This window comes from Mustela nivalis (assembly GCF_964662115.1).
Source record: "Mustela nivalis genome assembly, chromosome: 7".
In the NCBI taxonomy this organism is placed as follows: domain Eukaryota; kingdom Metazoa; phylum Chordata; class Mammalia; order Carnivora; family Mustelidae; genus Mustela; species Mustela nivalis.
In genome coordinates, this window is record NC_139026.1 from 3,151,994 (window position 1) to 3,175,844 (window position 23,851).

At 58.6% G+C, this 23,851-nt stretch overlaps 1 protein-coding gene across 2 annotated transcripts; it reads right to left on the bottom strand.

Annotated features, from left to right (window-relative positions):
- Positions 1-1,541: 1,541 nt before the first annotated feature.
- TTC38 (tetratricopeptide repeat domain 38) lies at positions 1,542-23,745 on the bottom strand. 2 transcript variants are annotated; one of them, XM_082739631.1, is made up of 14 exons: positions 23,616-23,745; positions 22,582-22,659; positions 20,306-20,387; positions 18,798-18,969; positions 17,792-17,965; positions 15,103-15,178; positions 12,296-12,415; positions 10,006-10,065; positions 9,214-9,252; positions 8,184-8,265; positions 6,452-6,617; positions 4,819-4,978; positions 4,553-4,626; positions 1,542-2,623 (listed from the first exon to the last, which is right to left on the bottom strand). In XM_082739631.1, exons 1-14 carry the CDS (start codon positions 23,646-23,648, stop codon positions 2,533-2,535), a joined length of 1,407 nt encoding a protein of 468 aa, XP_082595757.1. In that variant the 5' UTR covers positions 23,649-23,745; the 3' UTR covers positions 1,542-2,532. The 2 variants fall into 2 exon arrangements, with proteins under 2 accessions (XP_082595757.1, XP_082595758.1); XM_082739632.1 differs by lacking the exon at positions 10,006-10,065.
- Positions 23,746-23,851: the final 106 nt, after the last annotated feature.

Consider the following 23,851-nt stretch of genomic DNA (forward strand, 5'->3'; position numbering starts at 1 on the left):
AATGAGTTGTTTACTTGGGGCAGATTGGATGGAGAGCTGTCCAGGGGGCAGCCTTCCCAGGCCCAGGACCCACGCCAAGGCTTCGGTATTGGCTGGCGTCTGGACTCCACGTTGTCCCTGGTTTCCCATCACCCTGTGTGGTTGTGTTCCCTCTCCACGTCTCCCGATTCCAGCTCCCTGTGAGACCCTGAGCCCCTAAAAGGCATGGCAGGGGCTCGGTTATGTGATGTCCCCCAGCCTCACGCAGCCCAGCCACGGACCCCAGGCAAGAGCTGGGAGAGTGGAGGCTGGATATTGAAGGGGTAGGAGGTGGAGAGAGGGGCTGGGGAGGGGGGCAGTGTCTCCCAGTTTGGACAGAGCCCAGCCTGACCTCTGCATCCCTTTTATCTTGTCCTGGCATCTCCAACATGTCTTTTCTATCAAAGGGCGCCCTCTGTGGCCATAGGCTTCCCACTGCACTCGGCTGTGCTGGGTCCGCCAAGACCTCGCCTCCACCACCTGAGTTTCTGTCCATGGGGTTCCTTCTGAATTCTATTGTCTTTTGGCCTTTTTTTTTTCTTTAAGATTTATTTATTTGAGACAGAGAGAGAGGATGAGCATGACCAGGAGGGAGAGAATCTCCAGCAAACTCCACACTAGGCACAGAGCCTGACACGGGGCTCCGTCTCACAGCCCTAAGACCACAACCCGAGCTAGACCCTCACCCACATGGCCACCCGGGCGCCCCATGAACTCCATTGTCTTTTGCTCAGGTTCCTGCTTAACTGGAGAAGAAAGGTGGTCCCAGGCACACCCAGCTTCAGGTATCTGTCAAGAGCCTTTGGGTTGTAAGAAACACAAAACCAGCTTCAGACTGGCTTTAGAAAGAGGAGAATTAACTGACTCGAGAAACCAGGAAGTCCAGGAAAGAGGGGCTCGAAGGAGGACTGGGTCAGGTCATCTCCCAGCTGCCTCTCTGGGGTCCTGCTCACCCTTGAGCATGCTGGCTTTGCTGGGGCCCCCAGCGCAGGAGCTCCAGGCTTCCCACCACTTAGCAGGGCCTCCTGAGGGCAGCAACTGGTTTGGGGGTGCCCGTGCCCTGTCGATGGTCCGAAGGCCTCTGTGTGCCTGACTCAATCACAAGGTGCCTGCAACAGGAGCTCGGGAGGGTGCTTGACCCGGGTCCCCACAGCACCCTCGCCAGCCTACAGTGGCTTCGAGGAGGGCTTCCCCGAGGAGGGCTTCCCCAAGGAGGGATCAGGGCTCCTGGCTTCCCTGGCCAAGTTGTATCCTCCTTGGAACCAGGAGAGGGGAGGGCAGATGGAATGTGGGCAGGTAACAGGAGGGGACAGCTCAGGACGGGAGGGTAGGCTCCCCTCTGGCCTGTGTCCCTAGCTCCTGGATGGAGAGAGCACCTCTCTCGAAATCCTGTTGTAACTACCCATCTTCTGGACTCAATGTCCGGCCCCCACGCCCAGGTTCAAGGAGAAGCGTGTCTCCCCAGGACCCAGCCTGGCCCGTGGGAGATGATGAAAGGTGCCGCCAGCACAGTCAGGCAAAGGAACCAATTAACTAATTTATTTTAATCTCAGAAATTTGTCTAATCAGTTTGGAGGCCTCCACTGCCCCTACCTGAGTCCCTACCTAATCTCAGCCTACACTGAAAGAACCTGAGAAACATCTAGGGGTGGGGAATGCCCCTCACAAGCATATTCCAGTGAAATCAGCAGCTTGCTCAGGAGTGTCACTGGGACCATGTTAAGATGGGGAAACAGAAAACTGGCTCAGATCTTAGTAAAGCTCCATGGACTTTGGTTTTTGCCAGGACAGGGCAACCCTGAGTTCAGTCCACAACCCCCAGAAAGTGTGCCCATTCAGTGCATGTGCGCCCATGTGATTCAAGTCCTAGTGGGCAAAGGAAGCCACATACCTGAGGTCCCTTAATTAGCACCACCGGAGCCCCCTGGGGAAGTCCACAGACTTCTCCAGAGACAGGAGAGGGCCACCCCACATGCCTGTGCTGCTTTTGGGGGGTGCCACACAGCTGGGGGGTCCAAGGTGAATCTCAGGGCCTCTGGTAGCTGTGACCCTGGGCAAGTCACTTCCCCCCATGGGTGCTCTCACCCAAAAGATGGGACAACGTATCTAGAATTTGATGGGGAAGACCAAAGAAGAGGGCTTATCCCAGGGGCAGCCTCAGGGGCAAGAGTGTTCCCCATGGGAGGACTCCCCTTCCCCCAGCCAAGCCAGCCCCCCCAACCCAGGAGGTACAAGAGTCCCCTGGGAAAACAGTTTGCCAGGCAAACTGTGCTACAGTGGCAACAGTGCTACTGGCACATGCACTTTGGCCCTTGGCACAAAGGCTTCCAAGATTCTGAGTCATGTCTAAAATTGATTTGTGTCCCTACTTCCCATAATGTTGCTGGTTACAGGGCTTTCTGCTTAAAGCTGCAAATTACTCAACAGCACTAACTAACAGACTCTAGCTGCTTCTAACCTCAGGGTTTAGGGGGCAGCTGATCCGACGCTGGGGAGGGGCCCAGGTCCAGCTCATTAGAGGAGGTGGACGGCAGCGGCCTTTCGGATGAGCCGCTGGGTCAGGGGTGAGTTGGGCTTCAAGGCGTCACGCTCCATCAGAAGGTTCCTGTGGAAACGGACAAGATCTGTGATGGAACCTCCTAGAAGTGAGGGGGCCCTGTGATCCCTGGGCCCCAAGAGAGGACAGGCAACTCGGGCTGGGGCTGAGATGGGAAGAGAGGGGACAGCATCACTGCAGAGGGGAGGGACAGAGACCAACAGCAGAAGACCTGGTCTTGGCAGGGCACTAGGTGGGTGGGGGAGGTCAAGGATGAGAAGGCAGGTCGGGGCATCGGTGTCGGAGAACATGTCGACACTCTCCCCAAGACATAACTGAGTGAGCGCAAGACCATGGCCTCGTCTGCCTTGGGAAGCTGGGGGCCCATCCGCCTGCCAGACAAGAAGGTTGAGCCTGCCCGGAGGGTGGTCGGGAAGCCACGCTGAGGCCGACTCAGAAGGTAAGTGGCAGGAGACCAGGTATGGAGAAATCCACGTGTAAACAAGTTCTTAAGGCAAAGACCCTGAACGATGAGTAACGGTGCTTCTGCGGGGTGAAGGGTGGGGTTAAGGAGGTGCGCTGCACTCAGAGTGGGGACACGACGGGTGCGGCGCAGGGTTTCCATCCTGGAGGGCAGGGGAGTGAGCTGCCCGTCACCCCGGCAGCAGCAGGTTCTCCTCTGTGGCCAGCATCTGCTCTGAGCTGCCGCCGTGGCGTGTTGTCCCCCAACACCCCAGTAGGCAGACCGCCCAGCTCAGAGGAGGCCCTCCACCCCCATGGCATGCCCCCACCCCACACCTGCCCTCAGCCAGCCTGTCCAAGGGGCCCCACCTTTCCTGCCAACCTGAGATGCCAACTTGCACCCTCACGGGGGCCTGGAACTCTAAGCACTGTGACCCCTAAAGAAAGGTGTGTGGCTGTGGCAGACGGCCATGGAGGGGTGAACAGTGAGGGGCGCGTAGGACGCATCAGCGATCCAGCCAATTCCAGCGCGCCCGGAGCGCGCACAGCTGTTTCATTAGTGCTGAGAACACCTGCTCTGCTCAGTGTGGAGACGCTGTTGGGACAATGGGCCTCACGCAGCTTAAACCCTGGGCCTTTCTGCCTGACCTCCAGGGCTCAGCCTAGGGTCATCCCGACTTCACTGGGTCTCCCGACCCCTATTCTACCCACCAGGTACCCCACAGCCCCTCCCTGCCCCCTTTCTCGTTGGTGTTCCAGTGGGGTGCAGGGGACCTACAAGGACACCGGGCTGCCTGTGCAGGGCAAGGCGAGCTGAGGCGTGGGACCTCCCAGGCTGCAGGTGAGGGCTGGGCTTTGCCACGCTTTCTAATTCAGGTGCCCCCGCCCCAACACCCCTAACCCTCCAGCTCCTGCTCCTCCTAGCCTGACCACTGCGCCTGATCAGATCTGCTGGTTTGCCGGCCGCTTCTCAACTGTCTCTTCTTCAGGACACCCTCCCTCCCTGAGTCCCGGCCAGCTCAGCCTCCAGAGCAAGGTGTCCTGGCCCGCACCCATGGCAGGTTGATGTGTGCGTGTGTACATGAGATAGTTGCTAGTGTTCCCACGTGAGACGTACGCTCCACATGCCAGGCCCCGAGTTGGCCTGCCCCTCCCCCACCTTCTGGAACCCAGCAGAGCCCGTGAGAAAGGGCATCCCGGCAGAGTGCGCAGCATGTGCAAAGGCCCAGGCCCCTGAAGGAGCAGGGCATGTTGGGTAACTATAGCTCAGCGTGGCTCGGCTGGGAGGGCTAGGAAGGGCAGGAGGGCCGGCCTGGGGGTGGGTGGACCCCAGTGGTCAAGTCGAGTGTGCCAACAGGGAAAACCAAGCACCCCATAGCCTCACATCCTTGCAACCTCAAAGGTGGGAACCGTCTCCGGCAGAGGGAGGTGGGAGTCTCAGCAGGCTGGAAGCCCCTGGGAAGACCCTCAAGTGAGATAGGCAGCTCAGCTCAGAGATGTCCCCAAGCCTGGCATGGGTGTGAGCGAGGAACTCACCGAGCCACGTTCTTGTGGACACTGGATGTGCAGTTCAAGGCCGCGTGGATCAGCAGCTGGTTGAAGATGTCTCTCTGAGAAGTCAGTGGGGCAGGTTAGGCTGGTGTAACATGGGGTGAGGGCTGGGAGACCCCATCCCACCGCGGGCAGGCCTGTTCTCGGGAACAAACTCCCCGCGTGTGGGAAAGACGAGGACACCCGCGCTCGTGGGCGCTGACCCGGAGAGAGGCCGCCGGCAGCGGTGCAGCCCAAGGCTGGGGGCTCACCTGGGCGTTGCTGCCCCCGATCTGGATGATCCGGTAGCGGATGGGAAGGAGCAGTTCCAGAACACGTCCCGGGTTCCCGTTCTCAGCCTCCACCAGGGCCTGGCACAGGGGCAGCCCCACATCACGGGCCAGGAGGTGCTGGCAGTTCTCCCCGGGGGCCCTGCCAGCCAAGGAGGTGCCCTCGGTTACTGGCAGGACACCTTACACTGCCTGACTTAGGTGTCCTGAGGGAATGGGCCGCTCTTCCTCAGCCCAGCATTCCTGGCTCTGTGCCCGACACAGCAGGTGCTTGGGTCAGGGGTGCTGACAGGGGAGAAGCGGGCGGGAAGGGGGAGAACAGGGTTCTCAACCCTGGCTTGAACAGCCCTTTCCACAGGGTTGGACTGTGCTGTTGGGGGACCTCGGGCAGGTCCCCCAACGTCTGGCCTCAGTTTGCTCATCTGTAAAGTGGGTACAGTGCCAACCTCAGGGCCGTCAGGATTGCACACCGTGCAGATAAAGCCCAGTGCTGAAGTTGGCCCCCACACTGGGGCACACGGCTGTCACGGCCCATGTCTCTGCTGGCCCACAGGTGGGGGTTGAGCTGGGTCATGGGGACAGTGGGCATGGTGGCAGCAGCCTGCTCCAAGCCTGTCTTAAAGAATTAGGGGGGCCTGGTGGCTCAGTCACTAAGCATCTGCCTTCGGCTCAGGTCATGATCCTAGAGCCCCGCATCAGGCTCCCTGCTTGGTGGGAAGCCTGCTTCTCCCTCTTCCACTCCCCCTGCTTGTCTTCTCTCTCTCGCTGGCTCTTTGTGTGTGTGTGTGTGTGTGTCAAATAAATAAATAAAATCTTGAAAAAAAAAATAAAAAGAATCAGATCTTGGAGTGCCCGGTGGGCTCCCCAGTCCTTCCCGGGCTGACATGACCGCCGCTGAGCTGCAGACACCTTGCCTGAAGCTGCCTCCCCAGCGGAGGCCCATGGATCCTGCAGCTCAGCTCTTGGGGGGGGGGGGGGGACGGGCAGGCGGCTGGGTTGGTGGCCAGCTCCAGCACCACCCCCAGGACAGCACCAGGGGTCCCGGCTCCCACAGCTCCAGCCCTCCGGGCGGGGGGGAGACCGAAGGGTGGCTGCTTCCCTGGCCTCTCCTGGGAAGGAAACTGGCTCCCACCCATGGCAGGAACCAGGCCAGGGGGCTGTGTGGCCACACCACCACACCTCCCTCTCTGGCCAGTCTGCCTCAGCAGGCACTGTCCCCAGTTGGCAGATGAGAAGACTGAGGCTCAGAGCAGAGAAGCACTTTGTCCAGGATCTCAGAAGGTATGCAGCAAGGATTTCTGGTTGCAGAGCCTCACCGTGCCCCCTGTGGGAGGGGGCACCCATGGCACTGAGGCTTCCACCCCCAGCGGGGCCATGGAAAGGCAACTCTGGCTCCTAGAAGAATAGCCATGTCCTTGCGTGATATAGCTGGTGGGGGCACACACCTGTGGGTCACACACAGGACAGCCACCCTCCATGGGCATCCCCACGGTGGCGTTCAAGTGGGGCCTCCAACCCCAGCCTCCTGGGCCGATCTGGCCAGGGATGGAGCAGACCTCAGCCCGCCCCCAGCACCCCATGGCCCTCCCAGCGGGTGCCTGGCCCCCTGGCATACTTGCTGGCATCCTGCAGGGTGGTCAGGAGCTCCTGGGTGGTCCTGGAGTCCCGAGCTCCCAGGGATGCCATCAGGAAGTGTGCATCATTGAAGAGCAGGATGTGGTCCCGGCTGTGCTTCTGGGTTATAGGCAGGACCTCCTGCCACCGCTCACCCACAGACACCCCTGAGGGCACAGGGAAGAAACCTGCAGGCCTGGTGTCCCATGTGAGCATGTCCTACGCATGGGCCTCCTGAACCCCCATGGCCCCCAGAGGCCCTTGTGTTCCAGCTGGGGAGGCCGGGCAGGGGAACAGGGTGGCCGGTGGCCTCTGGCCTCACACAGAGACCTTTGGGCCCCGTTATGTTAACCTTGTTTAATTGTAAATGCAGCAGACGCTTGCAATAGAGAAAACTACTGAAGGGTACGAAGTTTCTGGCCCCTTGGACGAAGCCCCAAACCATTTTTGAAATTTGTCCTGGGATTCCCGTTGGCACCTGCTACCTAATAAAAGTCGGCAGTTAAATAACATTCTCTCACATTTGTGTCGGGATTTCTCGGTGCTCCCGGCCCCTTTCCCCGCCTCGCGTGCCTCCTGACTCCTCGAGTTACTACCTCCTTCCTGCCTCTGCTGTGGGTGACCCTATGGTAGAAACATTGCCCTTGAGCTCTGTCTCTGGCAGCAAGTCAGACAGTTCTCTTGAGTGTCCGCCCTGCTCGGTGAGGGAGCAGCGGCCTTTCCCTTCCCTCCACTGTGCTGCCAGCCTCTGTCCCCGCAGGCCTCCCTGGGCATGTGCCCCGGGGCACGAGGCTTCAGGGTCCCCAGGGACCTCCAGGGGGTTTCAGAAAGTGTGGACTTCGGCCTCCCTGAGCTCAGCGCCACGAGGCGGATGGGAATCCTGCCCAGCCCTGCTCTAGAAGGCTCCCTGCAGACCCGGATCAAAGCCAGACTCTTCACCGGTCTTCCTGGTACCTGGGCTCCAGCCGCCCACCTCTCATCCTTGCCCACACTGACCCTGTCTTTGGCCCCTCGCCTGGTAACAGGCAGCTGGTTTCTGTGTCCTGGGGGCCCTGGACAGGCTGCTTTCTGCACATCACATCCTTTCCCACCTCCTGCCAAGCAAAACCCTCCACGAGCCTCATGGCTCACATTTCACTCCCACTGGGAGGCTTTCCTGGAAACAGCTTGCCCTGTGCAGGCCCTCAACCCCACACTGTCCCGCCAGCCCAGGGCCTAGCGTGAGTAGAGCTTTGGCTCTGTTGGGCCTGAGGGAGAGGGGAAACCACCTGGCACCTGCGCTGTTGGCCAGAAGCACCAGAGCTGTGTTCACAGCTATCCAGGCTGCCTGCAGAGCTTGGGGTGACGATGTTGAGAAACCTCTCTGTCTGAAATCCCAGGGAGTTGAGGAAATGTCACCCTCTTCTACTAGGAAAGGAGGCAGCACGCAGAGCCTGCAGCACGCAGAGCACCCGTGCTCTGCCGGGCTGGCGGGCAGGCGGCGGGCACGGCCCGGACCCTGAGCTTGCGCACTCAGAGATGTTGACACTAGGAAGAAAGGGGGGGCAGAGGCTAGAACCCACTGGCTTCGGGCTGGCTGGAAGGTGGCTGCAGAGCCGGGACCCAAAGCCACACAAAGGCAAGCCGCTCGGGTCTGCGACAGGCCCTGGAGGGGCTCAGTAATGAGTTCCTTCCCCTCGCTCTGTGGGAGGGAAGAGAGCAGAGGAGCCCAAGGGGAGGGCGCAGGTCTGTACCTTCCATCTGCAGCCGGTACAGCATGGAACAGCTGTCCACCACGTCCAGCATCGCCCCGCTGGCCTTCAAGCTGGGGAAGACCTGGAGGACAAGGGTGGTGGGCAAGTAAGGGGCCCCAGGGATGGGCCGCGTGTGGGGCCTGCACTGAGCCAGCCCTCAGCCAACGGCATCCACCGCCATCACCCTGCGCCCTCAGCTTCCAGAACCAGCCCGTCGCCCAGGGGTCTGGCCGCGCCAGGTGCCAGACCTGAAGCAAGGCCCCGGCCCTGAGCACAGGCCGGGCGCTGGCACCTGTCCCCTCCCGACCCTGGCCTCAGACCACGCTGGCGGGTTCTGGTTCATCATGTCCCTCACGGCATGGAGGGAGCCGTTCTTCTGTATCACCCCACAATCCTGACAGAACTCAAAGGGAGGAATCCACTGACACTTTGCTGACGGTTTTCCTCGGGGTTAGAGGCCTGGGCCCCACGCATTTTTGTGACACCCCCACAGCCTTCTATTACAAAGCATGCAGGGGGGTTCCCAGGAGCTGCAGTCGGCCTTCTTTTCTCTTAAAAGCCGCCTGGGGAGCTGGAGGAGGGGGCAGGGGGTCGTGCTCACTGGGCCTGGGGCTGCAGTCTATTCCAGAGACGGACTGTGGGGCTGGTGAGTGGCCTCAGTGCCATGGAACCCTCGGGTCAAAAACGGTCTCGGGGCAAATTTTGCGTATGTTTTACTAAAAAGAAAGAAAGAAAGAAAAATTCCTGCGGGCAGATCATTGGTTGTACCAAAGACAAGCCGTGTAAAAGGACTACAGAAAATTCCGGGATTTCGGGAAAGACCAACTTAGCCGTGCCATTGTACCGGCGCCGGCGGGGACCCAGTGAGCGCCTTCACCCTGTCCCAGCGGCGCCACCGCTCGGCAAGCACGAGGAGTTCTCTCTCCAGCTGCGTTTCTGGCAGAGACCGTGCTAGCGGGCTCAACTATGTGCTAGAGACTAAAAGGCCAACGTCTGCCATCCACCGAGTTGGCTGCAGAAGTGGACTTACGTGGTTATCGTAGATGGTCAAAGCGGCCTCGTATTCGCCCTGCAAGGATCAAGTGTGCGTGATCAACATGGGACGAAGGTCAGAGGTAACACCGCGAGAGGGGCTGGAGAGTCCATTCCCCTGCCTGCCACCAGCACCCTGCATGAGGGGATGGGCTGTGCTGCCTCGAGGGTCTGAGGGTCAATGAGCAGAAGCCCCTGTGCTCCGGGAGAGGCAGTGCTGACCTCTGCTACCCAACGGACAGTTTCTGTCGAGGCCTGAATGTCCCCACGGCACTTGTCGACGCTACAAGCTTTCTCATGTACTTCTAGTCTTTTCTTCTCTCTGTTTTCCTTTCAGTACCTTCAGTGGGGACCACTGCTCTCCTCCAGACCCTGAGCACAGCGGGCCCTCACCTCTCTATGATAAGCACCACTGCGAGAAGGTGCTGACTCCCTGGGATCAAGGGTGCTATCCCCGACCCTCACTTCCACTGGGACAAACCCTTTGGAGGCTCTCATGTCTCCTTCGGGTACAATCTGGGGGGTTGGGGTTGGCTGTTCACTCCAGCAGCAGAGGACTCTCGGTCTAGATCGTCTCCATAGATAATATATATAATTTCCATGTCCAGGCAGTGAAAAATGACTAAGGTCATTTAAGCCTGAAAAGCTATTTGAAAACATGAATGCTCCGTTACAATCAGACATTATCTAAATGTGCAAACGCAAAAAATTATCCCTGGGATACACAGCAAGAGGTAGAAAGAGACTGATTTCACTGGACGTCTAGACAGGTAAGAGTGGGCCGTCTTACCTTCTCAATCAGATACAGAGCCCAGTGCCAATAATTGTGACAAGCAAGCATATCGGAGTCCTGGGGAAAGAAGGAGAAAATTCGAGAAGAATCTGACAGCCCGTGGGACCGAAATTACTGGCTGTGGTTTTGTGACGGGGCCGAGCCCCTCCCCACTCTTTGAGCTCAGGAAACGTCTCCTGGGGCCAGGTTGCCTGGGCCCAGCTCGGAGGGACTGGTGACACGTCGGCCCCGCAGCTAGAGTGGCAGGAGCAGGGCTGACATCCCGGCAGGCTTCAAGCCCTCCTTATGCACCGAGTAGAGAAAACGGGCGATAAATCCGTTGCACGAATGGGTGCAGAGCCCCGCTGGGTGTCTAAGTCCCAAGAAAGCCATGAGGATCAATAGGCCCCAGGCTGGACCCCTTCCAAATAAAGGGGGCGGGGTTGACATCTGGACAGTTACTACTGGCACCCCGTTTGGCCCCACCATGGATGCCCGGCTCTTCCTTCTGAAGCCACTGCAGATGCTTCCTCCCCTCCCTGGACACTACCTTCCCTTTCTTGGGAAAAGAAACTGGCCACGCCCCTTCCCTGGCTCACGTCCACCCCGCACCTGTGCTCGAGGACATCCAGATGCCTTCGTCTCTTCTTCTTCCCACGCTGGCCGGCCTTAGCGGCTGTGCTCCATCTGGTCCTGGGCTGGGACACCCTCCATCTCCCCACCCTTTACCTGGCAAACCCCTACCATCCTTCCATACTCAGCTCAGGGTTTGCCTCCTCCAGGAAGTCTTCCCTGACCACTTCCCCCTCAAGTCCAATGGGGTCGAATGCCTCCTCTGAGTTTCCACATCCCTGAGAGTGCCCCCATCATGGTGTGGTTCATGGGCTGCTGGGAAACTGCTCACCCCACTTGACTGGGGCATTGAGGACACAGAAGTCTGGGCTGGACTCTCAGTGAGGTGTCCAGGATGGCATAGTCTGAACTCTAGTCTGGGGCAGGAGCGGGAGGAAAGGGAGCGCCAGGTCACAGTATCAACTGCAGGGCTGTAATGCCAGGCCAGAGGCTGCCCGAAGCCACCACGGGGGACAGATGCAAACATCAGGGGACTAGCCAGCCTGGACTGCCTCATTTTACACATGACTGGAACCAACCCCCATAGGAACTCATATGGGGGCAAGGGCTTCATAGTTGTTACAATAGCAGGTGTACCAAGGGGGAAACAAAGCTCAGAGGGTCACTTTCTTGCCCCAGGGTCCAACCAGACCTCAAAACCTGTAAAATCACAGCATCTGGGGGAGGGACATCTGGGGGAAGGCCCTGGCCAGGCCTTCCCTGGGCTCCCTCGGGTCTGCCTAGGCAAGCCCCTGGCCCTCAGCAGGGAGGGTGGCCACACAGTTGCGCCCCCGACCCCAGACCCACTGCTCTTGTAAGAGCTAGCAGTACCTGCCTGGGGGAGCCTGAGGGCAAGACTGCACCCCACCGCCCTCCTCCCCAAGCCCTGGCTCAGCCTGCGCCAGTGCCTCTCCCGTCCCCAGTGTTTGTGGATCCTCAGAAAGATCTGGGTGTGAACCTCCCGGGATCATCGTTCTGAAAAGCTATCTCACCCCTGTTCACCTGCGCTGCCTAACTCCACTCCCACTTCCCGCTGGGACGTCCCAGGCCAGGGAGCGGCTTGGAGGGATGGAGGGGCTGTGCCAATCCCTGCCTGCTCCCTGCCCGATTCCTGGTCTCTTCCTGGTTCCCTCAGGCACTGAGCACCTGCTGCTCGGTGCCAGACACAGCCGCCCCGCCTTGGCCAGCGGGACCTGGGGAAGCCCACCATGGCACAGAGGAGGGCTGGGCTGCAGACCACACCTGGACAGGTGGCCAGGCTGACCACCAGAGATAACCATGGGGACACACGATGCACACAGAGGAAGGAGAGCTACGTGGCGCTGACCCCCGCCCCAGGAGTCCCTGCTGAGCCAGCTGGTGGGTGGTGGCAGAAGGGGCAGCTCAGGGCCCTCCAGGTTCTCAGTGGGGACAGGCTCTTGTGCCCTGGGAGTTTTCCGCTCCGAGCCTTTACACCAAATGCCCCAACACAAAACGTATTCTAGAATCACCTGCAAAACATTGGCAGGCTTGGCGGGGAGCCATGTGGCTCCAAGGGGGGACACTGTGTCTTGACAGAAACTCCTCTAAGCAGAACACAAGTTTTCCCAGAGCTAAGCTAAGCTGCACCCCGGAACTGCTGTCCATAAAGCCTCAGTTTAACTCAAGGGGCTGCCTGGGGTTTTCCAGGCAGGGGACCCGTGGACAAGAATCGTACCTTCCAGTGGGCTTCTGAGGACTGCATAAACTCTACTCCGTCCTTGATTTCTGCCTTCATCTCGTGAATGTGAGCAATGGTGTGCACTGACCACGCGTCTGTGGGGTTGATAGACAAAGCCTACACGGGGAGGGCATGAAAGACGATTAGAGAGAACATGGATCTGTCGGGCCGCCCAGGGACCTGAGACACCTCCAAGTGACACGGGGACGAGGGGCCCACGCTGGACGGGCACATGTGGGGCTGGCACAAGTGTGGGCACCAGGCTCTGCCTCAGAACGACAATGATCCCCGAGTCCAGCCCCGCTGAGCGTCCGCATGCTGTCACTAGTGAGGGTATCACTGCCCACCTCAAAGCTGAGGGACCGAGCTCGGGGAGGCTGGCCAACTGACGCAGGACCGCAGCTGGCTCTTTCCAAGGCCGGGACTCGGCCCCAGGGCCCCACAGCCTCCTGCACATGGCTGAGTCCCCTGCAACAGGCCAACCAGCCTCTCTGGGCCTGTCCGCCCTGGTGAGAAGCAACAGTGCCGCGGAAGGGAAGTGCCCCGGAAGGTCCGAATGCTGAGCCCACCGCCCCACCCCCAACTCGGGCTCCTGGCTCCCCCTTGCAGACGACCACACGCCTATGAATGGCCTTCTGGGCTCGTTCTGATGTTCTTACTATTCAGAACAGTAGGCCCTCCCATGACCAGTGAGCTTGACGGTGACCGACAAGGCAGGCGGGACACAAAGTGGGATTCCGACCCCACCTTGTCTTCTTCTTTTCCTCCTGGGTTCAGCTTCTGTGTCCTGGGCACCTCCCGAGTGCCAGGCCCAGAGGAAGCTGAAGCTTGAAGCAGCAGACCATCCACAGGAGCCCAGGTCTCCTGCACCACACACCAGATCACGACGTCCCCCAACCCCGCTGCCTCGGTGCCCCATGCTTTTCCCAGAGGCAGAGTCCCTGGCCTGGCCCCCTGCTGTGGGGTCTCGGCCGACAGATTGTCCCCAGCAAGCCCAGCCTCTCTGCTCCACCGGCTGCTTGCACAGGCCCGCCCAGGCCACGTGCGGACGCTGTAAGAAAGGGGCGTCCCGAGAAGGGACCCACTGAAGTGCTGCCCTCCTGCAGGGTGGACGCGAGGCCTGCTGCTCAGCGTAGGGAGCGGGGCAGCTCCCAAGGTTAAGGCCCACCCTCTGCGAGGGACTCCAGACCAGTTTCCTCACTGGGTCAGAGTCACAGAGGCTCAGCACCACCCAGGAGGTCCCCCTAGCCTTTGCCCCCAGGGCCTGCCCTGCCCACCTCCCCCGCCCGAAGCCTCAGCCTATCCCTGGGCTCCACACTTCCCGAGCACTGTGCTCCCCTGCCCTCCGCCCTTTGCTCTCCCTGCCCCTAGGGTTTGGCTCACTAGGCCCACACCCCATGCACTACCAGCCTGAGGCCTCTCCAGACCTCAGCGGAGCCGGGTGCACGCGCCTCGCTCTCCTGGAGGTGGGGCGGTCACTGCCACTGTGGGGCCCTGCTCCGTGATCTCTGGCGTACTGGCACTGGGGTCAGAGTGTGCCGCCTGCAGGAGGGGGTGCAGCGGGAGAAAGGGGCATGAGGCCAGCAGAGCAGGGCTCCCCAGGCCACCACCTCCTTATGCCCCAGTGAGGCATAAGCCTGCGCCTTTTGTCTGTCCTCTGGCTTCTGGAAATATCCTGCCAGCCCTTGGCTGCCCAGATGGACATCACCGAAGGAGGGGGTCCAGCTGCCAGGGTCTCCAGGGCACCTTCCTGTGGCTGACCCCGCCGGACAGTGTGGCCTGCTCACCCCAGCCGGGGAGCCCAGAGGCCTTGCAGGGAGCCATCACCCTGCACTCGAGTCTGGGCTCCATCTCGATAACCGGAACACATTTCAGGAACCTCACGGCCTCCTGGGGAGGGCTACTGGGGGCCAACTAGGGCGATATCTGCGGGGAGGAGCACTGGGTGGGATGTGGGAAGCCGGGTCTGGTCCAGGCAGCCGGAAGGACAGCGGTCCGGAGAGGAGGCCTGGCCGAGCACCTGCTGGGCCCTCCCTGAGCTGCATGGAGTGAAGGAGGCTGCAGCCATGGCCCCTCTCTGAGCCGTGACCCCGTCATGGGGACAGTGAGGAAGACAGTGCCTCGTGGTAGACAGGAGCAGGTTAAGCAGCTGTGTATAAAGTGCCTGTATGTGTGACAGCCCCTCTGTGCCTGGCCTCAGTTTCCACTCGCCTGAGGAGAGGGGCTGGAGGACAGGGACTCCAAGGGCCACAGAGGACACCCCGAGCCCCAAGTCCACTGCCACAGCCTGTTGCCTGCTCCTGGGCCCCTGGTGAGGGGTGCCCACCACACGCCCGGGTACCAGCCGGCCCACCAGGAGAGCATGGCGGACGGACCTGGGCTGGCGGGCAGCACACACCCACCCTCCTCTGCACTTTCACCTGGGTTCCCTCCCTCTGGAAGGAGGCAGAGGTTCAGGGAAGGGCTGGCTGGCAGGAGCCCAGCCCCCGGGTCAGGGCCCTTGGGGAAGCAGCTTGCATTTGCAGTCCCAGGACATCTCCCTGAAGCTCTGCTCTGAGACAGACAGAGCTGGGGGAGCCTGGAGCTGCCTCCTGTGGGGCCGCGAGGGTGAGGTGAACACAGCCCTCCTCGGCCTCATCACACCCGGGAAGGCAGTGTGCGGACTGCAGACCGCGGGACGGGAGGCTGTGCTCGCCGTGGCCACGAGTCCTCCCCAGTGTCTCTGAGGAAAGGGAGGCTGGTGTGCTCTGCCCCACCCGACGGCCCTCCCTGAGGGGTCGGCACCTTGGCAAGGGCCCTCTCACCTCTTTGGCCAGCTTCTCTGCCTTGTCATAGAAGTTGGTTTCCATCAATCCAAATGAATAGATGCCTTTCACGTAGCTGAAAACAAAACAAAGTCTTCAGGAAAAGTGGCCTGTTTAGCCCTCAGTATGGGCTGAACCGTGTCTCCGAGAAGGACATCTGAACATGGACCCTAACATGAACATGGACATGGAATTAGGATGTTTTCAGACGGTGCAGTGGTGATGAAGTCCTACGGGTTGAGGGCCAGCCCCGAATCCAATGACCGGTGTCCTTACGAGAGAGAGGAGAGAAGGCTTGGGCACACACACACACACACACACACACACATATGCTGGAACCACAGAACACAGGCAGATGCTGGGGTGGCACAGCTCCAGGCCGAGGAGTGCCAAGGACTGCCAGCTACCTCCAGAAGCTAAGGAGAGGTGAAGAGGTGAGGAGGGTTCTCCCCTGGATCCCTCAGGGGAAGCATGGCCCTGCTCATGCCTTCATTTCTGCCTTGTGGCCTCCAGAACGCTGAGAGCATGGATGTCTGTTGTTTTACGCTGCCCGGCTTGTGGCACGGTTATGCCAGCCCTGGGAGATGGGCCGCCCTCCCCTTCACCAGCCGGGCACCACCCCAAGTCGCTGGATACTCTGGCCCGTGGGGAGCACCATTACCACAACTGTCCGACCCCCAAGCCCTGTCTCTAGAGCAGGCCCCTTGGCAATTCACACCCTACCCCCATCAACTACAGAGTCTCCCCTGAGAATGCCGGGGGCCATTTCCTTCCTGTCCGGTTGGGGGCACTCACTGAGAAGCACAGCCCAGGACGCCTCTCCGGGAAGCACGAGTGAGTGCAGGCTGGTGGTGGCTTCTAGGAGTGCCAGCCCCTGGCCTGGCCTGACCTGCGCTCACTGGGCAGCTCCTCCCCAGACCCCAGCTCCTAGAGGCAGGGACCCTTCTGTCCTGCGCCCTCTTGGCCCAGGGCCAGCCCCGGATGGGCCTGAAGACACTTCCCGGGATACATGGGCACGATGATTTCTCAGCCATAACCGCCAGCAGAGTACTGGGCTGAAAGAAGCATTCTCTCCTGGGGTTTGGAGGGATTATGGGAAAACATGATAGAGTGATGGAGTTCCTATTTGTGACTCAGACATTACGCTTACTGCCGTGCACATAGACAAAGCCTGGCTCTCGTGATTCACAGAAGCCACGTCCTAGCACACTGGCTTTCAGACTTTTCTTTCAAATATTTATTTCTTTCAAACACTCAGGTATTTCTCTTAAATATTTAAGTATTTCTTTAAATATTTAAATATTTCTTTTAAATGTTTATCAGGGTCATTTCACCTGCAACATTTACACATGGACAGAATGCTCATGGTTTACCCTGTCCCGTTGGGCTCTTGTGATGAGGTTATCTCACGGGCCCACTTGGCAGGGCTACAGCACTCAGTTGCTCGGCCAGACAATATCTAGGTGCTTTCGTGAAGGTTTTCTTCAGGTGTGATTAACTTTTAAATCTGTAGACTCTGGGTAAAGCAAATTACCCTCCATAGCACGGGTGGGCCTCATCCAATCCATTGAGGACGTCAGAGAAAGGAGTGAGGTCCCCAGAAGGCATTCTTCTTCCAGATTGCAACACAGAGACCCTGCCTGATCCCGTAGACTGCTGGCCCGGTCTGTGGATTTCAGACTCTCTTGCCAATCCCTGTAACTTCATGACCCAATTCCTTAAAATCAATCAACCAATCTCCATACATACACACACACACACACTCGCACACATACATACGTGTATGTGCGTATAAGTGATACGGCTACAGATATTCATACCCTCTTTGCTCTGTTTCTGTGAAGAACCCGGAGAACACAGCTCTCTAATCCATGAGCCCATCTGTGATGGACACAACCATTGTGTGGTTTTGTTTTTTTTAACTTGTATTTATTTACTTGAGAGAGTGAGAGAGAGAGAGAGAGAGATCATGAGCAGGGGGGAGGGGTAGAAGGAGAAGCAGCCTCCTTGCTAAGTAGGGGGGACCCCAAAGCGAGACTTCATCCCAGGACCCCGAACCATGACCTGCCTGAGCAGAAGGCAGCCGCTTCACCGACTGAGCCACCCAGGCACCCCCATCCTGTGATTAGACATGATAGGGGTCTTTCGGTGTGGTGGTCACTCGGGTGGCTCCGGTACTCAGGGCCTCCCTCTCCTCCTGAGAACGGAACAGAGATGCACATCCTGCCCTCCCCTGGCTGCGTGGCCAGCTCCGGCCGACGACTTGGAAGTGGCAGAGTGTGTCCCTTCCTTTCTGAGCCCTGCCACTGGGAGTCCCCCAGGGGTGCCCTCCTCTCTCCCTCAGTGATCAGCTAGATCCTCTGGGTCACTGATGCAGGAGGGAAACAAGGACAAGGTTGCAGAGCCCTCAGCCCTCCTGTGACAGGTGCGTAGTACGTGCGAGAAATGAGCCTTTGGAGAATCAGATCTAGGAGCTATTTGTTACTGTGGCACAACTACCCTGGGCTGATACATACGGTCCTGCCTCACCCACAGGACAGGTTGGGATGAACAGCGAACAGAGAGACCTTTTCACTTGCAAGGACACGGAGAAGAGCCACAGTAGATTCAGTATTTTTAGGGCAGGGTCATGTTTTCAGGGCAGAGGGAGAAGAAGAAAGACACGACGTGGTTTCTAGCTGGCACGTACCTGCTCAGGGGGATGCCGGGTGTCCAGAAGGGGTAAATTCGGGCCACAGAATCTCGCATCTGCTCCTGGTAGCCCAGGTAAAAATAGGCATCGTGGGAAAATTTTAGGGCTAACATGTCTGTTGGGTGGTCCCAGAGGATCTGTTCCCATAGTTCACAGGCTCTGGAAAAGTTCCTGTGAGACAAAGAGAGATTTCTCCGCAACACTGGACGTACACTTTATCCACAGGAGGCAGAGAAGCCCTCGCTTCTTGCCAGTCCGCACCAGTTCAACAGAAATGCATATAATATATCAGGATTGGAGGGGAGAGGGAAGAAGGTCGCGCAGAGAGGAGAGAGAGAGAGAGAGAGAGAGAGAGAGAGAGAACATACTATATATACACTCACACACAAAAGTTTCTGTGTTAGGTTGTGGCTCAGAAAATTGAAAAACCAGTGGGAAGCTTTACTCTGGAATTCAAACCAACCAAAAACTGGTTTAACAAGTTGCCAAAGCCGGTGAACCAGCTGCAGAAAGTCGGTAGGGCGGGGGGAAGCCCACCTTGGCCGGGCTGGCCACTGGCACTGACCCAACAGAAAAGGCCAGGCACAATTTGCTTACTGCTTTGGAAGCCACATACCATCCACTCAGGTCACCTAGCTGGGCAGAGCGTCAACCCTGCCTGAGCAGATGCACTGCCTATCCCGGGGAGGGGCTCCAGGATCACGACATCCACACACAGGGGGACAGCTGTGGGGACAATGGAGGCAGGGGACAACCTTGAAGCCCACAGCAGACACTCACGAGGGTGTGTATGTAGCATGGATTATGTATGTATATGTATTAAGGATTTTGCCTTGAATGCTAGATCGGAAATCCTAGCCACCCGTCTCCTCATCTGTGGTCAGGTGCAGGCACAGCAGCAGACAGGGAGAGGGCCGCAGGAGGCAGGGTGAGGACCACCCCAAGTCCCCCTTGCCGAGGGTACTGGGTGCCCGTGGCATCGCCTGGCCAGGGAGGCTCTCACCCCTTGGCAAAGGTCTCCACCGCAGACACGTGTAGCCGCTCCCGCTGCGTCAGCGGCTGTGTTTGGGACACCTCCACCATTGTCTTCACGGCCTCATCCAGCTCCCTGTCCAGCCGTACGGAGCTTCCAGTGCCGATCAGCATGAGGCCATTGGCGATGGCGTGACCCATAGCTGGGGAAAGGTTGGAGAGCAACGAGTGACCGTGACGGCCCCGCCCCGCCAGCCTGGCCAGAGTGTGAAATAAACACCCCCCATCCCAGGAGGGCCCGGGCCGGCGGCCAGTGCGCTGCGCGCTGGGCCCCCACCACCGTCGGAGCTCAGCCGGACCCTGAGCGGCACACGGAGGAGCGGCACTGTGGACCAGTGTCTGCTAACAAGGGCGCTGTGGTGCGTGCCAGTGTCTGGGGCGTCTCCCCTCAGCCCTCCACTGGGTGGACCGGTTAGGCGCTGCCCGTGGGCTCCCATGGCCCTCCAGCCCTGCTTTCCCTCCCCTGGCAACACTCACTACCGCCCGCACAGAGACGCCAGGGAAGGGCTCAGCTGATGGTCCAGTGCCAGGGGCTGGTCTCTGGAGCACAGTGGGTCTGAGCCACGCCCCTGCCCGGAGAGCTTGGGGGTGCCGTGGGGGACGGGAGGGTCTGCCTCTGGCCCTTGCAGCAACCTTGCCGGCAGGTCCGCAGACCTCTAGGCCCTCCTTGAGCTTCCTAGCCCTCAGCCTGACAGAGCCAGGGGGTCTGCTGAGAGTTGGAACTCGGTCACTGGCCCAGGCCCGAGACCGAGGACCCGACTATAGTGTAGTGTTGGGATGACCCCGGTGGTCCCGGCTTCTATCCTGGGGCCAGAGGTCTGCTCAGCGTGCCTGAGCACACTCCTGACTCCTGGTCCCCTGTAGGCTGCGCTCAGCTTCCTTCTGCCCCCATTCTGGGCACTCTGTCCTCAGCAGGTTCCAGAATGCACTGGGCTGACCCACCTATGCCCGCGGCACACACGGCTAATGTGGAAGGCAGCTACTGCTCACCACTGTACCACCAACACTCACGTGGCTTATCTGGGATGCCAACTTCTGTCACGAGGTCTCTGTGGCTGAGGCCTCACCAGGGTCCTGAAAGGCTGCCATAGCTGCCTCTCAGGCTCCAGAGACAGGTCCGGGATACAGAAAGCCTTATGTGGTCCCAGCCACCCAACTACCAGCTGGGTCATTTGGGATACATTTCTGGTTCCCTTTCTTCCTCTGAGAAGTGGGATCAGTATCTTTCATGCAGAACTGACCGACAATGAGGGAATAAATTAGGAAGATCCCTTCTGGAGAACCCGGCACCTGTACAAAACCAGCTGTTACTCCAAGCCCGATGGTGGCTGTCGGCTTCCTGCCCTCCCTCCATGCAAATGCCAGCCTGATCACTGCCACCAACCTGCCATCCCCATGCCAGCTGAGTCTCGAAGTGAGGGAACCAGAGAGGCAGGGGACCCACACGAGGGGGCTCAACTCAGGGACGGCATCACTCACCGAAGGTTGGATCCGCGGCTTTGAGCTTCGACAGGCAGCCCTCAATGCCACCAAGACTTCTGTCGTTGGTCCACTTGACATACTGAAACAGAACAGACAGAACAGACCTGTCCCCAGGGAGTCCTTCGTTTGTGTTGACGAAAGCATGTGTCTCCGTCTGCATCTTCTCTCTAGAGAATTCAGGACTTTACAGTCCGAACTCCAAGCGACCACACCTGGGTTGGTGTCATGTGAAAAGACTAAACACCCAGAACTGAAGGCACGTTTTCTAGAAACGATCAGGTCACCATTTTCAGAAAGGAAAACATGTAACGGAAGCTTCGTCCTGACAGGCGACTTGCCCAGAGCAGTGGCTTCTTTAGTCAAAAGATGGGCCTTGAAATCCGGTACCACAGTAGGATTCATTCCTTCCAAAAAAGAACTTTATTAAACATTTAGGACAAAAATTTAGAAAGAGGCATGAAAGCCCAATGATCAAACTTAGTCTCACCCCCATTGGTAGATGTGTTTCTAATCCTTTTTTCCCCCCAAAAATGCTTATTTTGGGGGACACCTGCGTGGTTCCATTGGTGAGGGACAGGACTCTTGATCTCAGCTCAGGTGTTGATTTCAGGGCCATGAGTTTGGGCCCTGCGGTAGGCAAGAGAAAGTAAATAAAATAAAAATGCTCATTAAAAAAAAATCCTAAAACCATAATAGTACACTGGATTTTATTTATTTATTTTTTAAAGATTTGCTTATTTATTTATTTATTTATTCGACAGATCACAAGTAGGCAGAGAGGCAGGCAGAGAGAGAGGGCAGAGCAGGCCCCCCGCTGAGCAGACAGCCCCATGCGGGGCTCGATCCCAGGACCCTGAGATCATGACCCAAGCTGAAGGTAGAGGCCTAACCCACTGAGCCACCCAGGCGCTCCAATACACTGGCATTTAAAACGTGTCTCATCACGTTTGTCTAAATGTCTAGACATCACGATGTCTAACCTACATCTTCACAGAACTAGCCGAGCATGTTTTCCTAAGACACAGAGGAGGCAGTCTAACACAGACTGGCACAGTCTGACCCTGACCCATGGGACAGAATATACACAGGCCATGCGGGGGTCGGGGTAGACCATGCCACATTGAGGACTTGGGCTGTGTAACAAATCAAGGGCTCGATCAAGGCCAAAAGGAGCAGGAAGAGCACAGAGCTCGCAGGCACACAGTGGAGTCCTGTGGCAAGCTAAGGGCATTTCATCGGCTGTGGCTTCTGCTTGGGTTTCTAAAAGCTTTTTCGGTCCTTAAGTCATATGGATGGACTTGGTAGGCAGTGCTCTCTCATTGCTCATGATAAACACCAGGTCTGGGGGTTTCTATTGGCATATACAGACCCAAGTGCATCCTGCTTCTGCCCTACCTGAATGCAGGAGCCAGCTCAGCTCCCTGGGCCTCAGTTTCCCCACCTGTCAGGGTAGTTGGACTGCGCCTCTGAGACCCTCCCAGTTCCAAAACTATAGGCTCCTTCGCTGGTGTTGGAAATGGCTGGGAACATGGTGGACGGGCTCAGAACAGTCAAGCTGAGTGCAATATAGTCGAAGATTTGCTCCAGTCCAAGGCCCCAGGCCCTCAGTGGAGGGGACCCACATCAACCCCCGCAGGACACAGGGGGAGGCCCATGGAGGGCCAGCACCTCCATAAATATCCCACTGCTCTCTGCCCACCCCTGGGGCCACCTCTCAGCTGTGCCATGGGTCGGCAAAGATGCCTCCAACACCAGGCCCCAGAGTACATAAATTTCACTGTCACTGGCACCTAAATTCATCATGAAATGGAAAACAGCATGCACCACTTTCCAAGCTGTGGGCTCTGGGGATTCAAAGCATGATGAAGCATGTTTGTGTCGCCAGGACGCCCTACTGTACCCAAGATGACCAGGAGATTTGGGTGGCCATGGGGCTGATGGGCTTCGCTGCTTATAAAACCAGAGTGCTGATAAAGGTGTTAAGCTGTAGAAGCTTCGAGTCTGGTGCCCGCCGTGGTCATCATTTAGCAGCTTTGCATGAGAGTGCATCGGGCGATAAGTGCGTTGGGCTAGAAATCGAAGTTCCCTGTGTTAGATGGGAACGCGGGGCACAGCTGCTCACTTGCCGCAGGGCCGCTTACTTGCCGGCATAAAAAAGGGGATGCCGGAACATTTAAACATGAAAAATATGTTCCCTAAAAGCCTTCAGTAATTTTCAAACCTGCACGGTGGGCCTTCAGAGGGGAGACCACCACATTGCTCGGGGAGCATACCTGGGTCAGGGTAGCATCGAACAGCTTGCAGGCCTCGTTGCTTGTGGTTGAGAGTGGGAGCCCCGCATCCTTCCACGCCTATACATAGCGAGAAGAGAACACCCCTTTATCCTCCAAATGGAAACCCCCCACACCCAAGCACAGAGGGTCTCCAAATGCAGAAGCTTGTCACCCAGTCTGGGTTTCCAGAAACCCCAGCCTTGAAGGCATGGACTCTCCGATTTCAGAGACAGTGCAGAGCACACGAAGCTGAGCCCTGGGTGGGCGAACCTCATGTAAATTCCAGCGTGCGGGGGACTCTGAGTAGCTGTGTGCCTCCTGGCAACGTCCTCTATCAGATCCTTGGCTGGCCCACATGGGGTTCTAGAGGATACATGGGGCACCCGTGCAGTGTCTGCTCAGAGAGCAAGCACACAGTACATGTAAGTCCCTGATAAGACTGAAGGAAGGTCTGGGAGGCCAGGAAAGGGGTAGAACGCTAGCCTGCTTGGTGGGGACGGTGGTATTTCCATCTGGCCCGCAAGTCTATCGGCCAAACACCAAAAACAACGCCTCCCCTCTCTCAACTTCATCAGACACTCACACCTGTTCACCTTTAGAGCTGCCTTTGGGGCCCTACCAGGGCCTCACAGACCTGCGACTCCCCTGGGAAGAGAAATATCCTGTACCCACCCGTCCCCACCCCCAGGCCAGATTGCCTCTTGCATAACGCCGGGGCAAGGCCCCCGAACTCCACCTTCTTCTGCAAAATGTGTACAGGATTCCCACCCTGGAGGATCCCCAGCAAGCGGACGTCCCTCCTGTGCCATGCCTGGGCTAATGCTTTTTAGGTCCCGGGGCCGAGGGGCCGACACACGCGGCCGGGGTCCCACGGGAGGGTGCTCTGGTCCCTTCCTGCAACCAGGACGCACGCCAGGACCTCACAACCGACTCCCCAGCTGACCTCCGTTCCCACGCTGGTCGATCCCGCCTCCTCCGCGGGCGCCACGCCATCCCCGGGCCGTGGAGCCGGGCCGGGTTCTGCCTCCACTTACCTGGCAGTCACGCAGGGGAGCGGGAGCGGCCATGGAGCGGAGAGGGCGGCGGGGCAGGTATCAGGGTCCAGGCACCCCTGCAGCCTTGCCTATGGGGATGGGGGGAGGGGCCGGCACCGCGGGGCGGAGCGGGCGCGCGCCCGGCTCGCTCACTGGCCAGCGGCGCCGGCGCCGGCCCCGCCCCGGGGCGCCCTAAGGAGGTCCGCGCCTGCCGCGCCGGGGTTGGGCTGGAAGGG